The sequence below is a fragment of the Lissotriton helveticus genome, chromosome 6 (assembly GCF_964261635.1).
Source record: "Lissotriton helveticus chromosome 6, aLisHel1.1, whole genome shotgun sequence".
NCBI classification, from domain to species: domain Eukaryota; kingdom Metazoa; phylum Chordata; class Amphibia; order Caudata; family Salamandridae; genus Lissotriton; species Lissotriton helveticus.
The window spans coordinates 1,198,348,511-1,198,371,940 of NC_136067.1; the positions used below are offsets into that span (position 1 = coordinate 1,198,348,511).

General features: G+C 42.0%; 1 protein-coding gene across 7 annotated transcripts in view; it reads left to right on the forward strand.

The window, feature by feature from the left end:
- The window catches only part of LAMA2 (laminin subunit alpha 2), a 3,430,794-nt gene that overhangs the window by 1,001,072 nt on the left and 2,406,292 nt on the right, over positions 1–23,430 (forward strand). For all 7 annotated transcript variants that reach the window (XM_078648920.1, XM_078648921.1, XM_078648915.1 and 4 more), the window contains exons 10-12: positions 5,804–5,964; positions 9,139–9,279; positions 10,592–10,765. In XM_078648920.1, coding sequence (XP_078505046.1) covers positions 5,804–5,964; positions 9,139–9,279; positions 10,592–10,765 — 476 coding nt within the window. The remainder of the gene's footprint in view (positions 1–5,803; positions 5,965–9,138; positions 9,280–10,591; positions 10,766–23,430) is intronic.

Here is a 23,430-nt window from a genome sequence, read left to right on the forward strand (position 1 = left end):
TTTTATGCCAACCAAGGAATGTTAGTTGCCTTATTCGAATTCCTGCAGTCCATAAACATTTCATGATTAGAACATAGTCGAAATGTACAGCCACAGAAGGATCGTTCGAATTTTAATAAAATCAGAGACATATGGCACAGTTTCCCGTAACAAATGTGAATGAAATTTTAATCCTTAATTCCCCATAGCCCAGAATCATAGGTTGCTATTCCTAAATATTTTGTTTTGTACACTTCTACAAGTTCTCTAAGAAGTTAGATCCTAAGTTTCTTGTACAATTTAAAAGTGACCCCAAACATCTATCAAAGTTAGCATCCTCAGCAAAACCTGGAGGCTTCCAGTATAATTCTCATCAAAAAGCACTCACAAGTATGGGAAAGTAGAAGCAGGCGTGATTTTGTTCCTATTAACCAAAAATGACTTTTTCCTATTCCTCTTGGAACTGTAAATCATGATAGAAGTCTTAGATTTGTTTACCGTTAGCCTGTGTCCACGTGTTTCCACGTTTTTCATTAAACTTACAAAACCTTCAAGCAACTGCTAAGTTTCAGCCTAGCCATAAACACTGCGTCATCGTGTAAAATAACACTGAGTCCCTACACACTGAACATCTACATTAAGCTTAACATGGTGTTTTTCCAGGCCATTTATGTATAATGTGAATTAAAAAGGTGCCAATGGGCAGCCCTATCACACTCCCTGGCAGGGACATCTTAAGGATTTTCAGGGTCCTAGGCAAAGGATATATTGAGGGCACCTGTGAAGAACACCTTTGAATTTATGATCCGATTTCAGCTCTTTCATGCCCACTTTGGCCAGGTCAGTGACAGTGCACAGGCACACTGGTTCAAATTCTACATGTGTTTCCATCTAATATTCAGTGATAGCGATGTGTGTTTTCGATATTATAATACAGCAGTGGCTCTCTAATAATTTTGCAAATAATCTTTGTGACCAAACCTCCCATCTTTCATAGGTGAGGTCATGTTTTGACCTAAAAGAATTTTTTATACATGTTGCATGGTGTTGAAAAACATAAATATTTCTGTTGAAAATGTAAGCAAAAGACTCCCATACACCACTCACAGAAAAACATTAATTAAATAAAGACTGTATTTAAAACAGTGGTTCAAGAATTAATCAAGTTCTCTGTAGAACAGAGCTGGCTCTATCAGGGGCCCACCTGAAAGGCTGGGGCCCAGGGACAAGGCCCACTTTGCCCACGCCTTAAAACGATTCTACCCTTTGAGCCATAAATCGAGCTGGCCGGTACCTCCCTGTGGAATTGCCTTAAGTAGCTAATAATAGTTACCTCAATTTCCGCACTCGTCAATAGATCCCAAAGCTTATTAAAAGCTGATTTCTAAATCCATTAAACAAGGAAAACATTCCCCAACTTTGTTATGATATATTTGTTAATTAATAAATGTAAATTGAGGCATTGTTCGATGTACCTAATCTTGCCCGAAACCCAAACCGTAGATCTCATATAATATTGTTTTCATGGGTCCAACAACCTTGATGTTCTTATACAATTCTACCCATAATTTTTGCAGTCGAGTTAATGAATGAAATTGGACGGTTACAATCTGGGTCGCATCTAATGCCCCTTGCATGACTCACATTTAAATGAAACCTCTGATTAATAGAGGAATGTATTAGCAAACATCATATTTAAGCTTTAAAAACGTTATCATCATCACTGCTCCCTGTAAAATAGTGATCTGTCAATCCGTGTAAAACAACAGCAAAATAGCAGCCTGGCCCTTTATCACATTATTTAGGTCTTGCAATATATATGTAATCAAGATTGGCAGATGGAGTTTTGCTGATTTCTGCTGGTGAGCAGAGAAACACATGTTATGCTGTAGTCTTTTGTGTCACAATGTCATTCTAAAGTCATTCCAGTGTGGCATGCGCAGTGAACATTACCATCTGCCATGGACAACAGATGCTGTGGGCACATCGTACTGGGCTGACTGTTTTAGACTATCGATGCAAATGTATGCCCACCTTCCCCCACTGCAGAATGTGGGGGTGTACCCTGAACCTCCAATGTCTAGGAGATATTCATAGGCATTGGGCTAGATCGGGGCTCCAGAAAGTTGGGAACACCCCTGAGCCTGTCGGTCTGTCAGGGACGTCGATTCTAGAAGGAGTAGCAGGAGTGATGGCATACACCTGATAATATCAACGGATGATAATCCACAGCATTGCTCCATCACGTGGCGCAAGGCGCGTGACTTCAGTGCACTGCATTGTCTGTATCCGACAGTTATATTCACCCTTCCCAGCCCACCTAAAGCCCTGTGTGCAAATCCTTACTGTACATGGGTTTTAGGCCACTTTCGGAGGTGGGTGGAATCAGGCCCATCCTCTACTGGAAATGGATTTGTTCTACACCGGAGCTCATGTCTTAATGTGAAATGCTGAAGGGGGTTTTGGGTATTCCAGGGTCAGGTAGTCTTCCCTGGACTAAGAATGTAAAAGAGACCCTAGTTAAGATGGGGGTGTGGTAATCGTCGGGATAATCCCCTGGGAGCCCCTACAATTAGCAAATCTTTTCTGCTAATTGTATGCATAGGTTAAAAAAAAAATACATATAGGGCTATAAGGATGTAATGATCCTATGACCCGAAGGCACCAACATATTTCAGCCCAGTCATATCGGCCTGTGCAAGGTCCTGGGTTTTTGTCAGGATTGGTAGCAATGAAGTAACTCCCCCGAAGACGTGATTGATGTGCGCGTGCAATTTGCATGTGAGAAATTATAAAAAAGCATATACTTGCTGCAGCTTATTTGGGAATTAAAGAAAAATGGTGCAATTGTACATGCTGTAAATTTGCTGTAAAGCCAGGTTAAGCGTATCTTTGCAGTGACTCATCTCAGTGCAGCCCCCAACAGAATAGTGCCTTCTGTGATTGATCTCACCCAGGATTTCACCTGTTTGGTGATCCTAGTATTTAAACGTACTCATACACATACTTACTGTTGTATATTTAAATCATTGACGTGCAGAGGTAAGCCAAGATAAGTGAGTAATACAAGCGCGTGTCCAGACACACTAACTCATTCACCCAATTCTAAGTCTCAAGGCAGGTCTACTCACATACACACAATCACACAGTCAATCTTGTGGAGGATTTTTTTAACAAATGTTATATTTACAATATAGTACATGGGGCAGATGCTCCCACGGGGACATGAGAGGGAGGCCTTGTTGTCACACTCTGCATTGAGGGATGGAGAAAGATGAAATGCCAGAGCTGGTTAGGAAATCAATGTTTTTTTGTTATCCACATGGAGGCATACTCCGTAATGCAAATGCGTGCATTGGGTGCCCCGGTGTCGACAAAATTCCCCCTGACTTACTTCGTCTATGGTCCCATCCCGTCTCCGAACCTATTTTCAGCTCAGCTCCCCTGCTTGCAGTGAGTGGGTGAGCTCTGATTCCCTGCTTAAATATTTGTGCTGTGACGTGCAGGCTCTCTGATGGGAATGTGTCAACTGGTTGCTTAGAAATGTCTTCAGACAATGGGGCTGCAATCTCTGTCCCTGGTACTTGCAGCTAACTCGGCACACTTGCAAGCCAACACATGGTGTTAATTAGAAGCTCTAGTGCGTAGACATTGCTTAATGTCACGCTTTTCCACAGGCGTCGATGAGACCTTCCTACCAGGGAGATTATGGGCAATGTAAATTCAGAATTGAAACCTAGCTAATAAGAGGTCACTCTCTATAAGTAGGCTGTATATACAAGTCAAACATTAGTCAGACAGTCAGAACCTACCAGCCCACGGGATTATGGTCAATGTAGTTACCTTATTATAATGATAAAGTTGCAAAGTTATGTTGGTTACACGTTTTTTCACTTTGCAAATGATGTGGTCCGGGTATGCACATTCCTGTAGTTTTTGTGTGAGGTTGTCTGCCTCCCTTTTGAAATCACCTATCTTTGAGCAGTTATGTCTGATGTGTAGGAAATGGCCTGTAGCTCAGTTAACCCTCCGTGACCTTGGGTAGCACTGCTAAAATGTAACAGACTATTACGGTCTGTTAGTTTGTTTAGAGTGGGGTGTACAGTCTCCCACTTTCTACAGTGATGTTCACATCAAGGAACAACACCTGTCTGCTGTTGCAGGTCATAGTGAAGCATAAGTAGGGATTTCTTTCATTAAGCCATCTGTTGAAGGATTCGCTGGTGGTGTCGCTATTGTGCCAGATTACCAAGACGTCATCGATATATATCTTCTCCAAAGGCGTATTTGGTCTCTGAAGGGATTATTTGTCCAGATGTTTTGCTCTTCGACCCAGCTCATATATAGACAGGCTATGCTGTGTGCAAAAGTGCTGCCCATCAAAGTCCCATGGCCTAGGAGGAAGATCTGGTTCTCGAAACAGAAAAAGTTCTTCGTCAGTGCGAGTCTAGCTAGCTCCATGATCCAATTAACAGGGGCTTTCCATCTCCAATCTTGTTCATGTAGGAGACCATCAATGACTCGTAGACTCTCTTACTGTGGGATACTCATATTAAATGCCTCGACATCAAGGCAGATCAATGTTTCACTCGTGGCGTCATAATCTATTTCTTGCAGGATAGTCAAGAGGTGTGTAGGATCTTTGACATAGGATTTGGCCTCTGTTATTAATGGTCTTAAAAGCAATCCATGTATTGGGATAATGGTTCTAAAATGGAACCAATTCCGGATACTATTAGTCTTCCCGGTGGTGGTGTCCTTCCTTTATGGATTTTTAGGATGGTGTAGAATCCTGGGGTTCTTGGTTCATTAGTGATTGGGAATTCTTTTTTGATTTTCCAGCCTTTTTCACGAGCTTCCTCAACAAACTTGGTGATTTTCTTTTGTATTCGGCTGGTGGGGTCAGTGTGAAGGATGGTGTAGTGTCTGTTGTCCTGTAGTAATGATAGGCATGCTTGACCGTGGTCCTCTTTACTCTGGATAACAGAGTATCCAGGAAGGAAAGGGCGCCGGAGTCCAAAGGCTGCCTGAGAAGGCCGTGGCTGGCATATTCAAATGTAGGTATTGCCTTATACCATCTCTTTCTAGTCTTGGTTTCATTCATTCCTCTTTCCTTCTCTAGCATACACTCTCTGCCTATTTTGTCACCCTTGCAATTTCTCTTTCATCCCTGCTTTCACCATTTGTTACAGTTTTCAATTTTTCTCTTCCGCCTTCTTTTCCGCCATTCTCCTTTTTGTTCTGAGTCAAACTCTAATAATGAAAAGTAAGGATTGGTCCCCAGAAAACAGTGCAGGTGGGCCCTGCCTGCACCCACCAGCCCAAATTTCTTAAGGGAGAATCCAATAGACTGTTATTTTGTCAGTCAAGCTCGCTCACTCATCACAAAAAATTCGTCCCCAACTTTTATGCTGAATCACTTTCAAATGTAATGAGCCGCCACCGCTTTAGGGTGTGTGTACCTGGAGTCTGCTAGGGACATGCAACACCAATAGAGGTGGGAGATTGAGAAAAGGCCGTGCTTGTGCATAGCAAGAGAATTCAAAAACACACCTGCAGGTACAGATGGAAACTCGTATTTATTCTTGTTTGTTATTGTTGTTGACCACAGGCCTTTCTGGGTTTGCAGTTGCCACTTCCTACCACTGAACTGACCCAGGAAAGAAGCGTTTATGCACTTGAAGTCACCTGGGGGTGTATATTTCAAGACCACAGTCAAAATGACTGTCATTTAAAGTACATTAAAAATGAGTACTTAAGGTGTATACAACATTTTATATGAATTTTCCTTGCTGAATTGATCGTTGTTTTTTTTCCTCTTTAGGCATGCAAGCTGGCTTCTGTCACTGCAAAACCGGATATGCGGGAGAAAGATGTGACCGGTGTGCCTTAGGATACAAGGATTACCCTGACTGCGTGCCCTGTATCTGCAGTGTGACTGGAAGCATGAACGATGACCCGTGCATCGAGCCCTGCTTCTGCAAGGTTTGAGTCTGGGATTTGTTCTACTGGGCGTTGTATCTGTCATCACCATTTCAACAGAATGCGCAATGGGGAAAATAGCAGCAGGGGTCATGGGCAAAAGAAGTGTAGACAGTTTGTAGTAGGTGACTTGGAGTCTGGCTAACATGTCCCCTGTCTTAGCTCTATTTCTCAGGGAAGCACTGTATACACTGTTACAAAGCCATTGGTGCCGTGACAGGCAGCAACCTGAGCTTCTCAATATAGGTGACAGGAAACTCTATATTTAAAAGAAACAGCATTAGTGTGCCAAACTGTGCCTCTTAAGTGCATAAACAAGCACATTAATAAAGTGTGCTTCAGTCATAGTGCCTGTATTTCAATTAACACTGAAATACATTTAAAACATTGGGATTGCCCCTTGTATACAGGGCCCAGTTGTTCATTGAGGAAATAGGAAAGTCTCACTTCTTTACTGTAGTGCAGATCAGAGGTCTTCACTTGTCACTGTGGTGACAAGAAACAGATTATCACGAGGAAATAACGTCTGTGGGTCATGAGGTCGTCAATCAGAATATCAATCAAGTTTGCCCCAGACTTACTTCGACTAATTAAAATGAGAGAATAAACAATCATATTTCGCACTATGCACAGAACTTTGTTGTTCTTGTAGCTCTAAAACTAAAATGGCAAAATTGGTGTGACTACCTGAAAGAATGACTTTACGACCCGCTGGACCATCAGTGCCTCCGTTTTTACCGCATAGGTCTAGTGTCTGGGTGTTCAGCGGAATTTAAAAGGTAAAACACAACAGTTTCATATAGTTTGCATGCATTTATTGTGATTTTTTTTAAAGAATGTTTGTTTTGTCTCAATTTTACTTGAAAGGAATATACATGTGTACTTAGAAATTATTGTTGAGAGATTAGTAGGTGCTCAAAAAATAAATTCGAGGCATGGCCCCTGTCTGTTATTTCCTTCTCATCGTCACATAACGTAGACCTTTGCAAGAGGGTACTGAACAACTCCGTTTTTAAGAGTTTTCTTAAGAGTCGGTGCTTGGGTTCAACCATCAGAACCAAATTCAGGACATTTCAAGCCTTTTGACCATGAACTCCCATGAATATCAAGGTGTTAATGCCTAAAGCAAGTTTAAGGAATATTGTGTAATATAACTGTCAAGAGATTTCGGTCTGGGATGGAGGAGGGGGCAAGATTTTCCACGACCTCCAGATGTGCTCTATTGGCTCTTAGAGAACATAATTCTAGTTTCCACCAGCAGGCAGTGAAGTGCTTTTATGACTGGCTGTACATGGTGGTCATGCTTTTATAGATTCCTGCACAGCCTGCCCGATAATGACCTTTTTGGTTTCTTTTCATAATTGTTTTGGAAAAAACCCTTTATAGCACATGTGAATAGTTGATTTGTTCCTAGGGTGACCACCTCTGTCACATTGCAGTTGATCCTCAGGGTAAGCAAATGGATGCTCGCTACAGTCCACCTATTGGCACCACCAATTCTGACCGCCTTAATAGCCCAGAACCTTGGAGCGCCCAGGCGAAGGAATGGGTCGGTGAAGGGTACTGCAAGAATGGAAATCTGACAGAGAAGAATTGCACAATGTTATGAGTTCTGGGCTGAACTTCCCTGCCTGTCATTTCCCATCTGAAGTCTAACCATATCCCCTTTTCATTACCTGGTTAGATCCAAACTCTTTCAAGAGGTGCTGGTTAAAGTTTTGTCTTTACTGCTTCCATATTACTGTAGGCATATAAGAACAACGGTTGGACATAGCTATAACATAGCCATACAATGTATTTTATGGAGGGAAAAAACATGTAGCGTTTTCTAAGAAAAGGCGAGCATACCACAAGATTTGATCAAAGAATGCCTGGTAGAGTTTCCGGAAGTCATATAGCTTGGTCAAACCCTCATTCAATAAAGTCATATAGTTATATAGCACCATTGAATCTTGGTTCTTTCCCTAGTTCGCCTTAAAGATCACTGAGACCTTCAAACAACCAGACAAATCTCTTCTCTTTTCTCGCAAATGCAAATGCAAATTGCAATGAGCTGCTCACCATATTTCCCTTTTTTTATTTTGCTAATTTTATGTAAAGGTAAATACAAATCGCAAAAAGCTGTTCATCATATTTCCCTTTTCATTATCTATTAGTTTGCCAGGTTTTTACATGTATTCTAGTTTTTTTTAAAAATCAGGATTCTCTAGCTAACATTGTTTCCTTTGCAACTTAGCTGAACACCCGCTTCTTTAGGCTCAATGACTTTTTTTTACCAAAGTGAGCCCTTTCTAAGGGGAGGCTCCTGGGCAGGTCTAGTGCTCACAAACTCTTTCCCAGAAGATTACTTTTTAAAATTTTCACCAAAACAAAAAAAAGGTTTCCCCTAAACAAAGTCACCAATTTGAAATTAGTTGGAATAATATTCTGAATCTGGGATAAGGGCGCAGGTGTTCACTTACCCCATAATCAAAATCAAACCGGTAGCTCTGCCAAATGTCTCGAACAATGTCGGAACCACTGACTCACCTGCCTCCAACCACCACCACCCGTTCCTCAGAAATGAGAGCAGCCGATCCTGGGTGGGGCTGCTTTTATAGAGGAGACTCGTCCAAAATGACTACCGTCTGAGAATTATGGGACTTGCAGTCCTGTTTCTACTCTTGCTGTGACGGCCTTCAAATAGCCCTGCACCTCCACACTCAAGGACTTTAGGGCAGTTGTGACAACAGCAAGACAGACTCTAGGTGTACCCTCCCACAGTGCTTGCTTGATACTCTGCAAAAGTCGGCCTTTCATAGTTATCCTACAGATAATTGCTGTGAGGTTTATTAGTTTTATTAGTTCAATACAAGCCAATCAAGACTATGCCCAGAATGCAATAAGCTGTTGCACAAAGACTCGGGTGGAAACAGTTTTCTAGCCTCAAATGACAAACATGGTGTAAATATTCTGTAACTTTGTCCAGCCATCATTGGACCTCCAAAACCAAATATGTATTTAGGTATCTGTGCCATACATTTGGAAGGTTGCCGTGTTTTTGTTCTAGGACCAGGGCTTAGGTGCACATATATAAGTTTACTAGAAGTGGTGGAATGTGTTGACCCTTGTGTATTGAAGCAACGTTTGGGAAAGTACTTGAAAAAGCTATGCTAACAGCCAGTCTCATTTTTACAGGAAAATGTTGAAGGAGAAACTTGTGACCGCTGCAAATATGGATTCTTCAACTTGCAACAAGACAATCCCTCTGGATGTGAGAAGTGCTTCTGCTCTGGGGTGTCAGACAATTGTATCAACTCACGTCTGACCTACAACACAGTAAGGGAGAGTTCAAATGTTCTTATGCCACTTGACTTACTGATTCGAGTCAAAATAATGTTTTGCAAGTGTCAGTATAGATTTATTTATTTTAAAATCTCCTAACTTTATAAAGACAATTTTCCATTAAAACAGTGAAGAGATTCAATGAGAGAAAGGTGGTAACAGGACCTCATTTAGAAGTCGAAAAATGTTGTGCTGTTAAAGCAAAGCGACTGCTGAATCTGGCATTTTGGAAACTGCTATAGTGGACTTCTGGGAAAGGCTACTTTTAGCAAGCGTCCATTCGATCTGCATCTGCCAAATCAATTGAGGTGGTCGACGACAAAAAACTCCAATAATGTTCCTTATATACTTAAACAAAACAAGTCCCTGTACATGGGGGCTTTAATAATGTTATTTCTGAAGATAGACCCCTGCTTCAGAAGTCTTATTCTTCGTAAATTACATAAGTAACAGCAGGCCTGCTATGCTGCAATGACTTTGAGGACTTGCTGTTACAATTGTTTCACCTGAGGCAGCTTTGCCATGGACCTGCAAACCACTATGTCTGCAAAATGTCCACCAAAAAGACACGTAGCTGTAAAAATGTGTTGGACTTTGGGCAGCATGGATTTGTAAACCTCTGCTGCACCTACGGTATAGTGGCAACCTAGAAAAAACTGGGTGAGGTCACAAGTTTGTAGACCTTTGTACTATCTACCATTCCTATGTGACTCGAGTATATCCATTTGTATCTCCTCCTTGTGTGACTTTACATCTTGTACATTTGCAATTTTTTCTGTTTGTATCCTTTACGTAACGCATGTAATCCTAAGTCCTTATGTTTCTCAACTGGTTCTTATGTAAAGCGCTCTGACACCTTTCGGGTAAAGTTCGCGCTATATAAAATCGCATAAATAAATAAATAAAGTTCTTTATTATTTATGACTGGTGACCGTTGAACTTACCTATATTTTATTGTTCTTCCTGACCTAAGTCTTCAATTTTGTACTAAAAATATTGTATAAGCATCTTTAATTTATAGTGCATGATATGTCTTTGGAAATAACTTGTGCCTTAAAACTGCTAAATACGGTAACGTGTGGATACAACTAATGCCCCCAATCCCACAGGTCATTGTAAACAAAAAAGAAATATATTGTTCAATAGGGTGCCATAGAGATAAAACTGAAGCAAATGCAGTATCATATAAAAAAGGCTGGCATATCAATGGACATTTCAGAAATGTGTATCTGTTCTCTTGATCCTTGTTTCTTTTCTCTTTGATTAATTCAGCACTACTGAATATAACAATGTATTCAACTTTTAGGTTATCGACATGAACGAATGGTATCTCACTGATCTGAAAGGTGTTATGAGTGTTGTACCAAGGAAGGATACTTTTGACGGACCACAGCAAATTAGTATCCGAAATCCAGATGCTCGTGTGGTCCTGCAGCCCATCTACTTCTGGAGGGCACCAGCTCCATATCTGGGAAACAAAGTAAGTGGTCTTTACTTGCTTTACCTTTTTCTTCTTTCGTTTGAGAAGGAATTCATATTACTCATCTTCCCAATGAGGAAATACATGTGAATGGACGGGTGATGAGAAGAAATGTTCGACTGCTGGATGGTTCCCTGTCTGCCCATCACTTAGATGACATATGGTCAGTAAAAACCATGAAAATGTTAATTGATCCCAGACAAAACACTTTTTAAAGAGGACACAGAGGAAACAGTCAAAAGAGACTAAGAAGATAAAGGTCAGAAATTGAAGGAAACAATACTGTATTTAATGAGGGGTGTAGGTGAAGATGTTTTGTCTCATATTTATACATGCAGAAATTTCAACTTAGTTCTCGTTTCACATGCTCAACTTTTAGAGAGTGGAGGAGTCAATGAAATATTACTAACAGCATTATGTAAGTTCTGTGGGATTGTTGTGTTAAAGTTATTTACTAAAAAGTGTAACCTTTCAGGAGCAAAACTCCAACATTTACAGAATAAGGTCTATTGGCAAACTTTAGATATCTTACACTGTGCAAGAACTGTCAAAATAAAAGTAGAATCTTGTGGACTTTTTTTTACCTTGAAATGTTCATGAAACTTGCGAGTTTTAAAAATAACAGTTAAATATTCACAAGGAAAGTACTGCAAGTTTCACCCTTCCCTTAAATTGAGAATCAAATACAACCACTTGCCCATCAAATATAACAATTTATCTTCCAACTGCTATATTTTCACATTAGTCCCCTGCTGTGTGTATGGGATTACACTGTGATTACCTTAGAAAGAGCAAGTATAGCTCTAATAATACTCCCTCAATTGATTGTGTGAGACCACAATCAACCATAACACAAATGTAGCAAAGGGTTGATGACTTAGCCAAACATTTCCAGTGGGATTTAGTAAATGTTTCCACAGTAAACATTGTACATACCTCCATGGTATATTTCTAGAGCGACTTTGTCAAGCACTTTAGGCAAATCTGAAAATGATTTTAAACAAAAGCTGAAATTCTGATCTCACAGCAAAATTTGATTACAGTGCTAGCACATGATAATATGGTCTACCCCACATCTGACCTTTCTATAATTCAATGAATATGCCAGCCTTTGGTAATGTGCTTAACGTTCACAAGCACATTTTTCTCTATGTGTGACCTTTCTTGAAATTTTACGCTTTCATATTTTTGATCCGTGATTTTATTTGATTTTCCAATCTATCTTAATCTCTCCTAATCACACCTACACACATGCTGCCATCATAAAAAAGACATATCTACAGCACATAATTATCTATTTTTATGTCAGCTAGAGGTGTGTATATAGGTCCTCCTCTACATTAAGACCTCCTGGTGAGTTGGTGTCTAATTCAATAATAAATCGAGGCTCAAGTCTTCTCAATTGCTTTTCTCTGTCTACCTTCCTGAATATTTGGGGCCACAGCATCGCAACACAGTACGTTAGACCTGTTGCTTGACTCTCATGTGAATCTCCAAAATGGGGGCCACCAGGTATGACCTAGCTCGGTTTTTTATGGCCCGCAAATGCTGAATTATTCTCTTGTGGACTGCCAGAGTGGTACTGCCTACATAGGATAGCCCACATGGGCATTGCAATAAGTATATAGCAAAATCTGTTTTACATGTGAAGGTACCTCTGATGGCTTTGGTACAAGATGTTATTGCACAGTATTATTACCCTATTGACAGACCTTACATTCTGTACCCCAAATAAACCCTGCTTTGCTGCTAAGTCATGTTTGTTTTTCAGATTTGTGGCTCTCAAGGTTGCTTTTTACCAATTCCTGCATCATTGATTTTGCTCTTCTAAATGTGAAGCCTTGTCTTCGTGGTGCCACTTAATCCACCATTGGATCATTTTTTATGAGCTGCCAATACCTGTATAAGATGGAACGTATTTTGGCCTGCTGTTTGCTGTATGTAGCCACTAGTCTGAAATGTGAATCGCTCCTAGTATGTTTACGAGTGTTGCTTTGAATGGACAAAATTTGCTCTCTAGTTCTGTAACAGGCCTTAGAAATTGCATTCTCTTTGCAGCTGTATGTTTAGCCCCTGGTATGAATTTAGTTTTTAGATCATGGACAGCAATCCTATGTGCGTTGAGTTCACTGCAGTTAAAAAATATATATATTATATATATATATATATATATATATATATATATATATATATATATATATATATATATATATATATATATATTCACTGAAAAAACCATAGGTTATAGACCATATATAGTTAGGAATTAGCATTTAAAAAACCTTATTTTACTCACACAAAACCATTGAAATTCCATATATAGTTAGTTGCACTAACTATATATTGCGCACCCGCAATCCACTGCTGATCATGTCACATATTACATCATTCATGACATGGTCAGTGACATCACTGATGACATCACTGATGACATCTCAAATGACATCACTGATGACATCACTGATGACAACATCCAGTGACTATGTTTCTGTAAAGTTAAAATATGTCTTACATATTGAAGAATGAGTGGATGTATAAGTGTCTGGACGAAGGATTTAGTAGGTGCATGACTGAATGTATGAGTGAGTGATTAAATGTGTCTCACTGAGTGCATGGGTTAGTGACTAAACTGTCTTAATTTGTGCATCATTATGTCTGTTGTTCTGTAAACTGCTGCATGTGTTGATCAGTAGCTATATGAGTAACTATATGGGTTATTGATTGATTGCCCAAGTATTTGCATGGGAGACTGAGTGTGTGTGTGGCTGGATGGGAGGTGTGTGACTCTGTACAGATCAATGTGTACTTGTATCAATGATTGTATAAGAGAGTAAGTATGTGTTAGTATATGGTTGAAAACGTAAGGTGCTCTATGTTTAACTGTATAGAGTAGAAAATGGAAGTGTGATTGATTCTTTACAGGACTGACTAGGTGTGTGAGTAACTCCATGGATGAGTGGCAGAGTGTGAGTGTCTGTATAGGTGTATGAGTGCATATGATTGTGTTGTAAACATGAGTGATTGTATGTATGAATGATTGTATGGGTGAATGAGTGAATGTGTGTGTAGACGTAGGAATCAGTGAGTACGTATGTAGTAACTAGTATTGGTGTGTCAATGGTTTCAAAAATTATACTCTGTTTTTAACACTGGGTGAAACAGAGGTTATATTAAAATGTGAAGAGATGCATTGTATTGTCACATGAATAATATCATCAGTGATGTGGTCATTGATGTCAAATGAGATGTCATCAGTGATGTCATCAGTGATGTCATTTGAGATGTCATCAGTGATGTCATCAGTGATGTCACTGACCATGTCATGAATGATGTAATATGTGACATGATCAGCAGTGGATTGCGGGTGCGCAATATATAGTTAGTGCAACTAACTATATATGGAATTTCAATGGTTTTGTGTGAGTAAAATAAGGTTTTTTAAATGCTAATTCCTAACTATATATGGTCTATAACCTATGGTTTTTTCAGTGAATTTTCAAGGTTTTGTAAATGCTAATTCCTAACTATATATGGTCTATAACCTATGGTTTTTTCAGTGAATTTCAATGGTTTTTTAATAGCAAATATCATAAGCTGTCGAATGTCAAGTACGTGGTAAGTGAAAACATTTTCGTGTTTATGCACACTGATCTGCTTTGAATGGTGCCCCCCCCCCTCATTTCTATTAGGAGTACTCTCTCTTTGCAGATAGTGAAAGGTAGTTAACGCAGGCCTTTGCCCCCGTTGTAATCCGTCGTGCCTGCTTCTCTCTCCATTTGATTGATTGTTATCCAAGTATTTACTGTTTTAGAATTAGTTCTCTTTGGTTCATTCTCTATTTACAAACAAACACAGAGTCGCAATACTCTGTTTAGTCTTTGCAGATAACGAAAAATCGTGTAAAAAAAAGAAAAGGAATCGAGCAAAATCAGTAGGCCACTAATGGGATCTCTTTTTGACCTCGCTAAAATAGAAACATTAGGAACAACCCCTCATGACAAATACAAAACTAGTGAGATGAACTGAACTCCACACAATGATGGCTGCAAAACAGCTCGGCTCCGCCACCCACCCCGCCCAAAATAACGATAAAGAGCGGCTGCCATGATTGGTTGCGGAATGGCCACGACGGAGCTACGAAATGATGCTGCTCTCATGCTAACCCCAGCTTCAGTCTGAAACATCCAGAAACACTGTAGACTACCAATTCGATCAGTTCCGGTAGCGCCCCAATGTAACCCGGTAGAGAAGAACTAGCCCTCCCCTCTTTGACTGATGGTTCTTGTTGCCTGTCCCTTCTGTTGTCATTTAACAGAACTATTTAGCCTGCTGAAAGGGGTTGTGTTCCGACCGCTGGTTGGTGGAGACATTTTGACTATATTCTGGACCTGCGTTGTCGCGTAATGCGTCATATGACGCGCCGCGTTAGCGCATCCGGAAGTCATCCGGGGCGCGCAGCGCGTAACGTAAGCATAACAAGTCATGTGACTTGTTAATAAAACTTTTCATTGGTTCATTTTACTTTTCTTATTGTAATGATGAAAGGCTTGGTCATATGACCTAAAAATTACGCTTTTCATTACTTCCGAACATTATTTTTTCTTAAATATATGTTATAATGTTCCAGACTAATGTACTTTCCCGGAAATTTTACAACTGTCCTGCAAGTAAAATATATTCTTTTTTCGAGAAAAAGAGCGTTTCTTCGTCCCATGATGGAGCCGTTGAGCAAAAGAGGGTCGACCTGCTGTCTTAGTCGCCGATACGCCTGAATATGAGATTCTTATCGATCACTTTATGTTGCAGGAATAGAAAACACAACAGCCCTTGACCATTTATCTTTACTGCGTTCCTTCGTATTATACCTTTTACCCTTCATGTAATTGGTCTGCTTTATTTCACTTGCCTTTTAATGATTCTAAAACAGTGACTATTATTACAAACTTTACCAATGTATATACTACTACCATGTTTTCTTTTAAAAACCTTTATTGTGAAAATTTCATTATACAAATACGAGCCTATAACCACGTGGGCCGGCCACGGAGCAAACTGTAATCGTATGTGATGAGTAGACATTTACACTGTAGAGGAACGTAACGGGCGGGCCATTAGGTTGCAAGAACTAAGGTGTCTAACAGTTACGGAATCGGTGGACGTACATTTTATAATTAAAATACGACAGGGCCAGTTACAATAAAATTATCTAGATATACATTTGCGGGCAAGTACCATGGGTGACGTTAATTCGAACTTTCAACAGTACAGTAATCAATAACACATCAGAACTTAATATCAATAGGGATGTCGAAATATTCAATCAATTCTCGTCCCCGCCCGCCATGTGCTTCAAAACTGCATACGTATCTCGTGATTTCAAGGTTCTGCAACCAGTACACAACAAGGAGTTACGAGTCCCATTTATTTCGGCGCCATTTTGGGCGAGGACGGGCAGGTCCAGGATATAGTCAAAATGTCTCTACCAACCATCGACTATGATGATGTTCATATGCTGTATTTATTAGAGTAACACTCATCTGTCCACATGAAATTAATTTGCCACAATCTAAACATGTCATTTTAATCTTTCCAAAGTTCTTCTAAAAATTTGGGACCGTTTCCCTTGCCTCTGAAGCTCTCAGTGCCACTTCTTTGATGAATGTACTAGCAGGTCAGGGGTTCTCCTCCAAATCTCTCTTTTATGCAGCACTATAATTAATTGGTGCCACCTCTCCATATGACGATGCATGGTATAGTTACCACAACTATATTTTTTTTCGGTTCCTCTGGAGAGTTCATCGTGGCAGATGAAGCGTGTAACGTACCGGGCATTTACCTTTTTTTGCATGTACAGGAAAGGAAAAAAAAATCGAGCGTCCGAGTTCTAAGGTGTCCCAGGGCCATTTTAGTGGACCAGGCCCAAATCCAAAGAACAGGCCGCCATTTTGAGAGTCCTGTTGCAGCCGCCTGTCGCTGTAGCATCAAGAGCAGCCGAAACTCAGCTGAATGGCAACTGAAACGGTAAAGGGGCGCCCCACTACAGCAGACGAGCCAGGCCCAAATCCAAAGAACAGCTATCTCACAGGCTAATGGGGCGACCCACGCCGAGTTTCAGCATTGTAGGATGACCACACAAGTACAGCAACTTGCTAGACATCACCTCGGTGCCATCCGGATCTCGGCGCCCCACTGCAGATGAAGTGCCTCTCAACTATGAAACCACCACGGTGACATCCGGATCTTGGCGCGTTGTGCTGCCTTCGGCCTATTCGCACATCGGTCCGCTACTGACGCCATCTCACAGGCTAATGGGGCGACCCACGCTGAGTTTCAGCATTGTAGGATGACCACACCAGTACAGCAACTTGCTAGACATCACCTCGGTGCCATCCGGATCTCAGCGCCCCACTGCAGATGAAGTGCCTCTCAACTATGAAACCACCACGGTGACATCCGGATCTTGGCGCGTTGTGCTGCCTTCGGCCTATTCGCACATCCGTCCGCTACTGACGCCATCTCACAGGCTAATGGGGTGACCCACGCCGAGTTTCAGCATTGTAGGATGACCACACCAACTTGCTAGACATCACCTCAGTGCCATCCGAATCTTGGCATCTCAACGCCTAGTGGTATCTTCCATACAAAAAATATTGTTACGCTGCCTTTGGCCCCATTCGCACATCAGTCCGCAACTTAGACATCACCTCGGTGCCATCCGGATCTTGGCATCTCAGCGCCTTGTGGTGTCAGTCAGAAAATATTGTTGTGCTGCCTTCGGCCTATTCGCACATCGGTCCGCTACTGACGCCATCTCACAGGCCAACGGGGCGCCCCACGCCGACTTTCAGCATTGTAGGATGGCCACACCAGTGCGGCAACTTGCTACACACCACCTCGGTGCCATCCGGATCTTGGCATCTCAGCGCCTTGTGGTCTCTTCTACACCGGAAATATAGTAGAAAATATTGTTGCGCTGCCTTTGGCCCCATTCACACATCAGTCCGCTACTGACACCATCTCACAGGCCAACGGGGCGCCCCACGCCGACTTTCAACATTGTAGGATGGCCACAGAAGTGCGACAACTTACTAGACACCACCTCGGTGCCATCCGGATCTTGGCGCGTTGTGCTGCCTTCGGCCTATTCGCACATCGGTCCGCTACTGACGCAAACTCACAGGCCAACGGGGCGCCCCACGCCGACTTTCAGCATTGTAGGATGGCCACACCAGTGCGGCAACTTCCTACACACCACCTCGGTGCCATCCGGATCTTGGCGCGTAGTGAAGCTGCAGCAGCTGCAAATAAGCTTCAGACAGTGTTACAACCGCTGCTCAGAACTCTCAACTATGACACCACCTCGATGCCATCCGGATCTTGGCGCGTTGTGTTGCCTTCGGCCTATTCGCACATCGGTCCGCTACTGACGCCGCCTCACGTGCCAACGTATTTTCTCCGCATTTTATACCCTATGCCGCATAACAGGTCATGTGACTTGTTTATAAAACTTTTCATTGGTTCATTTTACTTTTGGTTTCCTAATGATGGAAGGCTTGATCATATGACCTAAAAACAACACTTTTCATTGGATGAAAACTTTTTTTTTCCCCCAAACGATGAAAGCCCCACCTTGTTTCTGGATGTTTCAGACTGAAGCTGGCGTCACCATGAGAGCACCACCATCTCGTAGCTCCGTCGTGGTCATTCCGCGAGCAATCATGGCAGCCGCTCCCCACCAGAAGCCTGCAGGAGTCGGGGCCCCCAAAACTTTTGATGAATTCTCAAGGCGGAGGGGACGCTTTCGAGAATGGGGTCCAAGACCTAGCAGACAAGCGTCCGATTTCCAAGGTGTCCCAGGGCCATTTCAGTGGACCAGGCCCAAAAAGGAAACAGCCTGCCGCCATTTTGAGAGTCCTGTGACAGCCGCCTATCGCTGCACCGCAAGAGTGGGCGCAACTCAGCTGAATGGCGGATTTTGACACAGTGGACCAAAAGCGGACGGAATGGCAACTGAAACGGTAAAGGGGCGCCCCACTACAACAGACGAGACTCCACCTGGAGAGGCCCGTTCACGCCGCCTCCCCCGGGGCGCTCCACGCCGTTATTCGGAGCAGCATTGTAGGATACCAAAACCAGTGCGGCAACTTACTGGACATCACCTTGGTGCCATCGTTCTGCTGCCTTGGAACTATTCGCACAACAGTTTGCTACTGATGACCCACCCCCCGCGACGCCCCACGCCGTTATTTGCTGGGTGGCAACTTACTAGACATCACTTTTGTGTCATCTAGATTTCGGCGCGTTCTGCTGCCTTGGAACTATTCGCACAACAGTTTGCTACTGATCACCCACCCCCCGCGACGCCCCACGCCGGAAATCTGGACGTTGTGCTGCGTTGGGACTATTCGCACAGCCGACCGCTACTTCGTTGTTTTTCTCTAAAAATGTTTATATGTTATTACTATTTTTGTTTTCTTGTATATATTTATAAATTATTAAAGTTTTATAATCTTACTACTTTGTCGGAGTGCTATATATTTTTAATGTGACACATAATTGTAAAAACTTTGATGTACAAAGAGTCATCCCTGGAATCTTCCGCTTCACGCTCGGTCCCCTCCCCAATCACAATACAGGATGGTTTTCAGATAATAGCAACGCTTCTGCTGTGACGGATCTCATCGAGTGTGGGCCTTGATCTACTATAACTCCTTTGAAGACGGGTGATTCTTTACAGCTGTGGCTATAAACTACATCTGCAGGGCTAGCTGATAGCCTAGGACCGGCCTGGACAATCGGACACAGAGGAAAAGGAGTGTCAGAGGGTGCGGTAGTGAATAGGGCGAAAGGGAGGTGTCGGGCGGGCACAGGGTGTGATTCTCAGGGAAGAACAGCGCAGATGGGGGGAGGTTTATTACCCATGCATAAAACAGAGAGCGGGGGTGACCACTGCCTGGGGGAGATGCTTGCGAGGGTGGGGAGCCATGCTAAGGATCGACAGCGTGCACAGAGTGCATCTGGTCAAGGCATCTAAAATGGCTGCCGTGCACGACAAAAGTGTGGCATTTGAAAAAAGACAAGATGGCGCACACAATGTTTTTCAACAATTCCTGATTTCCTTCGAATCGAACGTTAACAGACGTTGGGGCATATTACCAAAGTTAAGCGATATTTATCCCTAACGATGCATTGCAAAGATTTTTTTACCGTCAGAAATTATCGCAGATAAACCTTGCTATTATCAAGGTTTATCGCAAATACGATAAAAAACGAGCGCAATGCATTAATATCGCTGAAAACTCCGCGATATTCATGCATTACCGAGCTAATGCTCTTAGCCATGTTATCCACCTCCCATTGGATAACATGGCTAAGAACTGCTCAGGGCAGCTGTTACTTTTTGGAGATATTCGCGCTTATCTCGAATATTTCCAAAAGTTGATAATAGGAGATAGCGATGTTAGCGACTGTTTCCAGTCGCTAACATCTTGGCATGCCCACTTTGCATGTCATTAGTGATAAATATCACTCACATGCAAAGTGGGGCCCAAGATGGTCGCTATCTCCTACTAGCCGTCGCTAACTGGTGCTAGCAACAGCTACGTAATACAGATATAATTTTATCTCCGCGAAGCGGAGCGCTGTTACAGATATATATCTTGTTTTTGAACGTTAATTTCTCAAAATGCACTGAAGCACATATATTGAGACCTAGCAAAGGCACATCGGGCTACCAGTCCCTAATATTTTACCAAGTTTCGTGCAAATCCATTCAGCCGTTCGATTATTATTATTATTTATTTTTTTTGCCCCGCGGGGCCCTTTTAAAACCTCCACATCAAACCTAGGGGATCAGCGAGGATCTACTATGCCCCCTTATGGTCATTTGCCCCTTCGCTTTGGCCTCCTCTTGCCTCTCGATCCTACCGAGAGACAAGATGGCGGCCGCTACGGACTGTTTGGAATGTTTACAGACACCGGAGAGCCAATCAGCTTCGCTTCGCAAAGCTCCGTAACGCGAAAAGTACGCGAAGCGGTCCGCTGTTACAGATATATATCTTTTTTTGAACGTTAATTTCTCAAAATCCACTGAAGCACATATATTGAGACCTAGCAAAGGCACATCGGGCTACCAGTCCCTACAATTTTGCCAAGTTTCGTGCAAATCCATTCAGCCGTAAGATTATTATTATATTTTTTTTTTTTTGCCCCGCGGGGCCCTTTTAAAACCTCCACATCAAACCTAGGGGGTCAGCGAGGATCTACTATTCCCCCTTATGGTCATTTGCCCCTTCGCTTTGGCCTCCTCTTGTCTCTCGATCCTACCGAGAGACAAGATGGCGGCCACTACGGACTGTTTGCGGCCACTACGGACTGTTTGGAATGTTGACAGATGCCGGAGAACCAATCAGCTTCGCTTCACAAAGCTCCGTTGCGCGAAAAGTACGCGTCCTAGGCCGCTGCCCGGTCCGCGCTTACAGATATATATCTTTTTTTAAACGTTAATTTCTCAAAATCCACTGGAGCACATATATTGAGACCTACAAAAGGCACATCGGGCTACCAGTCCCTACAATTTTGCCAAGTTTCGTGCAAATCCATTCAGCCGTTCGGGCTAAAAGTGAGGCCAACCGCCCTATGGAAATTAACATGGGAAAAACGCGTTTTGGGACCCCCCTTTTTTCTCGGCCCCCCCTTGACGAACCCCCCCCAAATTTTCAAAGGCTGCTCAGAAACAAAATGTGCCATTTTCCTGAAAATTTCAGCCAATTCCGTCCACAAACGGCAAAGTTATTAGACATAGAATTTTCAAAAATCCCATAGAGAAAAAATCCTAACTATATATACCTACTGGCGACCGCCAGTAGGTAATATATAAAAATATATATATATATATATATTATACCTCTCCTGGTATATCGCCGTGTTTTTTCCACAAAAACCAGTACCGGGGCCCAAATAGTGCTTAATGTTATATTTTATTAGGCACACGAACAAACACTACGCGTTTCGAAGTAAAACTTCTTGCGTATAATACTGAGGAGGTGGCGATTCCGCCGGGAGCCCGCCGTTACAAGTGGCTTAAGCACGCCAAATCGGGTGTGTTATACATATATAACACACCCGATATATATATATATATATATATCTTTGCTCCTCGCGCACCTTCAAACAGCGCACTTCAAAGGCGGGTGCCTTTCAACGCGGCGGTGCAAGCCGCCTATTTATCACGCTCAGTTTCTCACCAATCCAGGTTTATAAATAGGCACTCACGGGGTAATACTGCCACCATCATAGGTTTATTTTCATCATTTTCAGGCACAAAACATGAAAAACAACGCGTTTCGGCTACGCCTTATTTCAAAAAGAGGTCTACATTTGTTGCAGATTAGATGCTCTAAGCAGCCACTAGCCAAAATTCATAGCAAAAGGAAAGAGAACCAGTCAAGGTCACCTGAGGCATGGCTATGTGCATGACCATGTACCCTGGCATCTAACAAAGTGCCATGGCACTTGGTTGGTGTGGCCCAAACAGCATGTAAATACCTCTGATATCCTCCTGCACCGCCCTGGCTACACTGAGGTTTAACACGGAAATGTTTTGATGGGTGATACAGAAGAATACATTGAAGTTCTGTGAGGCAACCCATTGCTATGTGATCCCGCTCATTTCAAGATTAGTCAAAGGAGACCCGTTGAGGAAATGGAGAAAGAAGCTATTCATAATGACTCATTAAAAAACTCTGCATTTATGCATCCTCTCATGGGATGTGATTTAGGATCCAAAGGATAAAAATCCAAAGAGAAACCTTGTGTCAAAAAAAGGGTATTCAAACGACCAGAGAAAATATGTTTAATATTGTGCAGTAATTTATCTGCACTGTCAAATATAGTCACTATGAGCCTGATTATGATTTTGCGGATGCGATACTCCATTATTAAACGTGATAGATATCCCATCTGCTGTATTACAGGCTTCATAGGATATTATTGAATTGTAATTTGGCGGACATTACAGCCGTCATGCTTGTGACAGCGTAACCCTGTCCGCCAAGATCATAATCATGCCCTATACGTTTGCACCATCAGTGGATGGGTTTACTAATGTGAATTATAGACATTGTTTGCTAATACTCTGTTTTCAGACTGTGATTGTTGCTCTTGAATTAATATTTTGGAAACCTAATGTGCAGCCTTTTAACCCTTATTGAAAGATGTCATTATTGTTTTCATATCACACTTTTGAACGGATGCTCTTGTAGACACTATGTATGCACTAGCAGTATTGTATCAAAACTGTGACAACAAATAATCTGCGGCCACGGTTTTCAAAATAGATTTATTAGAGCAAGATGCAGAGAAAGGACAGAGAGTAATTTTCCATCGCTATAGCTAACATCAGATCCAACATTTACCTAAGAAGTTAAACACAAGCGCTGGTCAATTGTGGGATTGATTGAAACCGGGTATATTGCTTTTTTTTTAACCAGTGTATAACTTAAATGCTTCTTCAAAAGCAAAAAAAAATATTGAAAAATGTGACTACATTTCAATAAAAGCAGTTTTGCAGTATACATCAATATTGCTAGGTGGAGGAGTGTATAATGCACTGTTCATTATTTCTTTCTAATTCTTGCTGACCAATCCCACAGTTGTATTAAGCC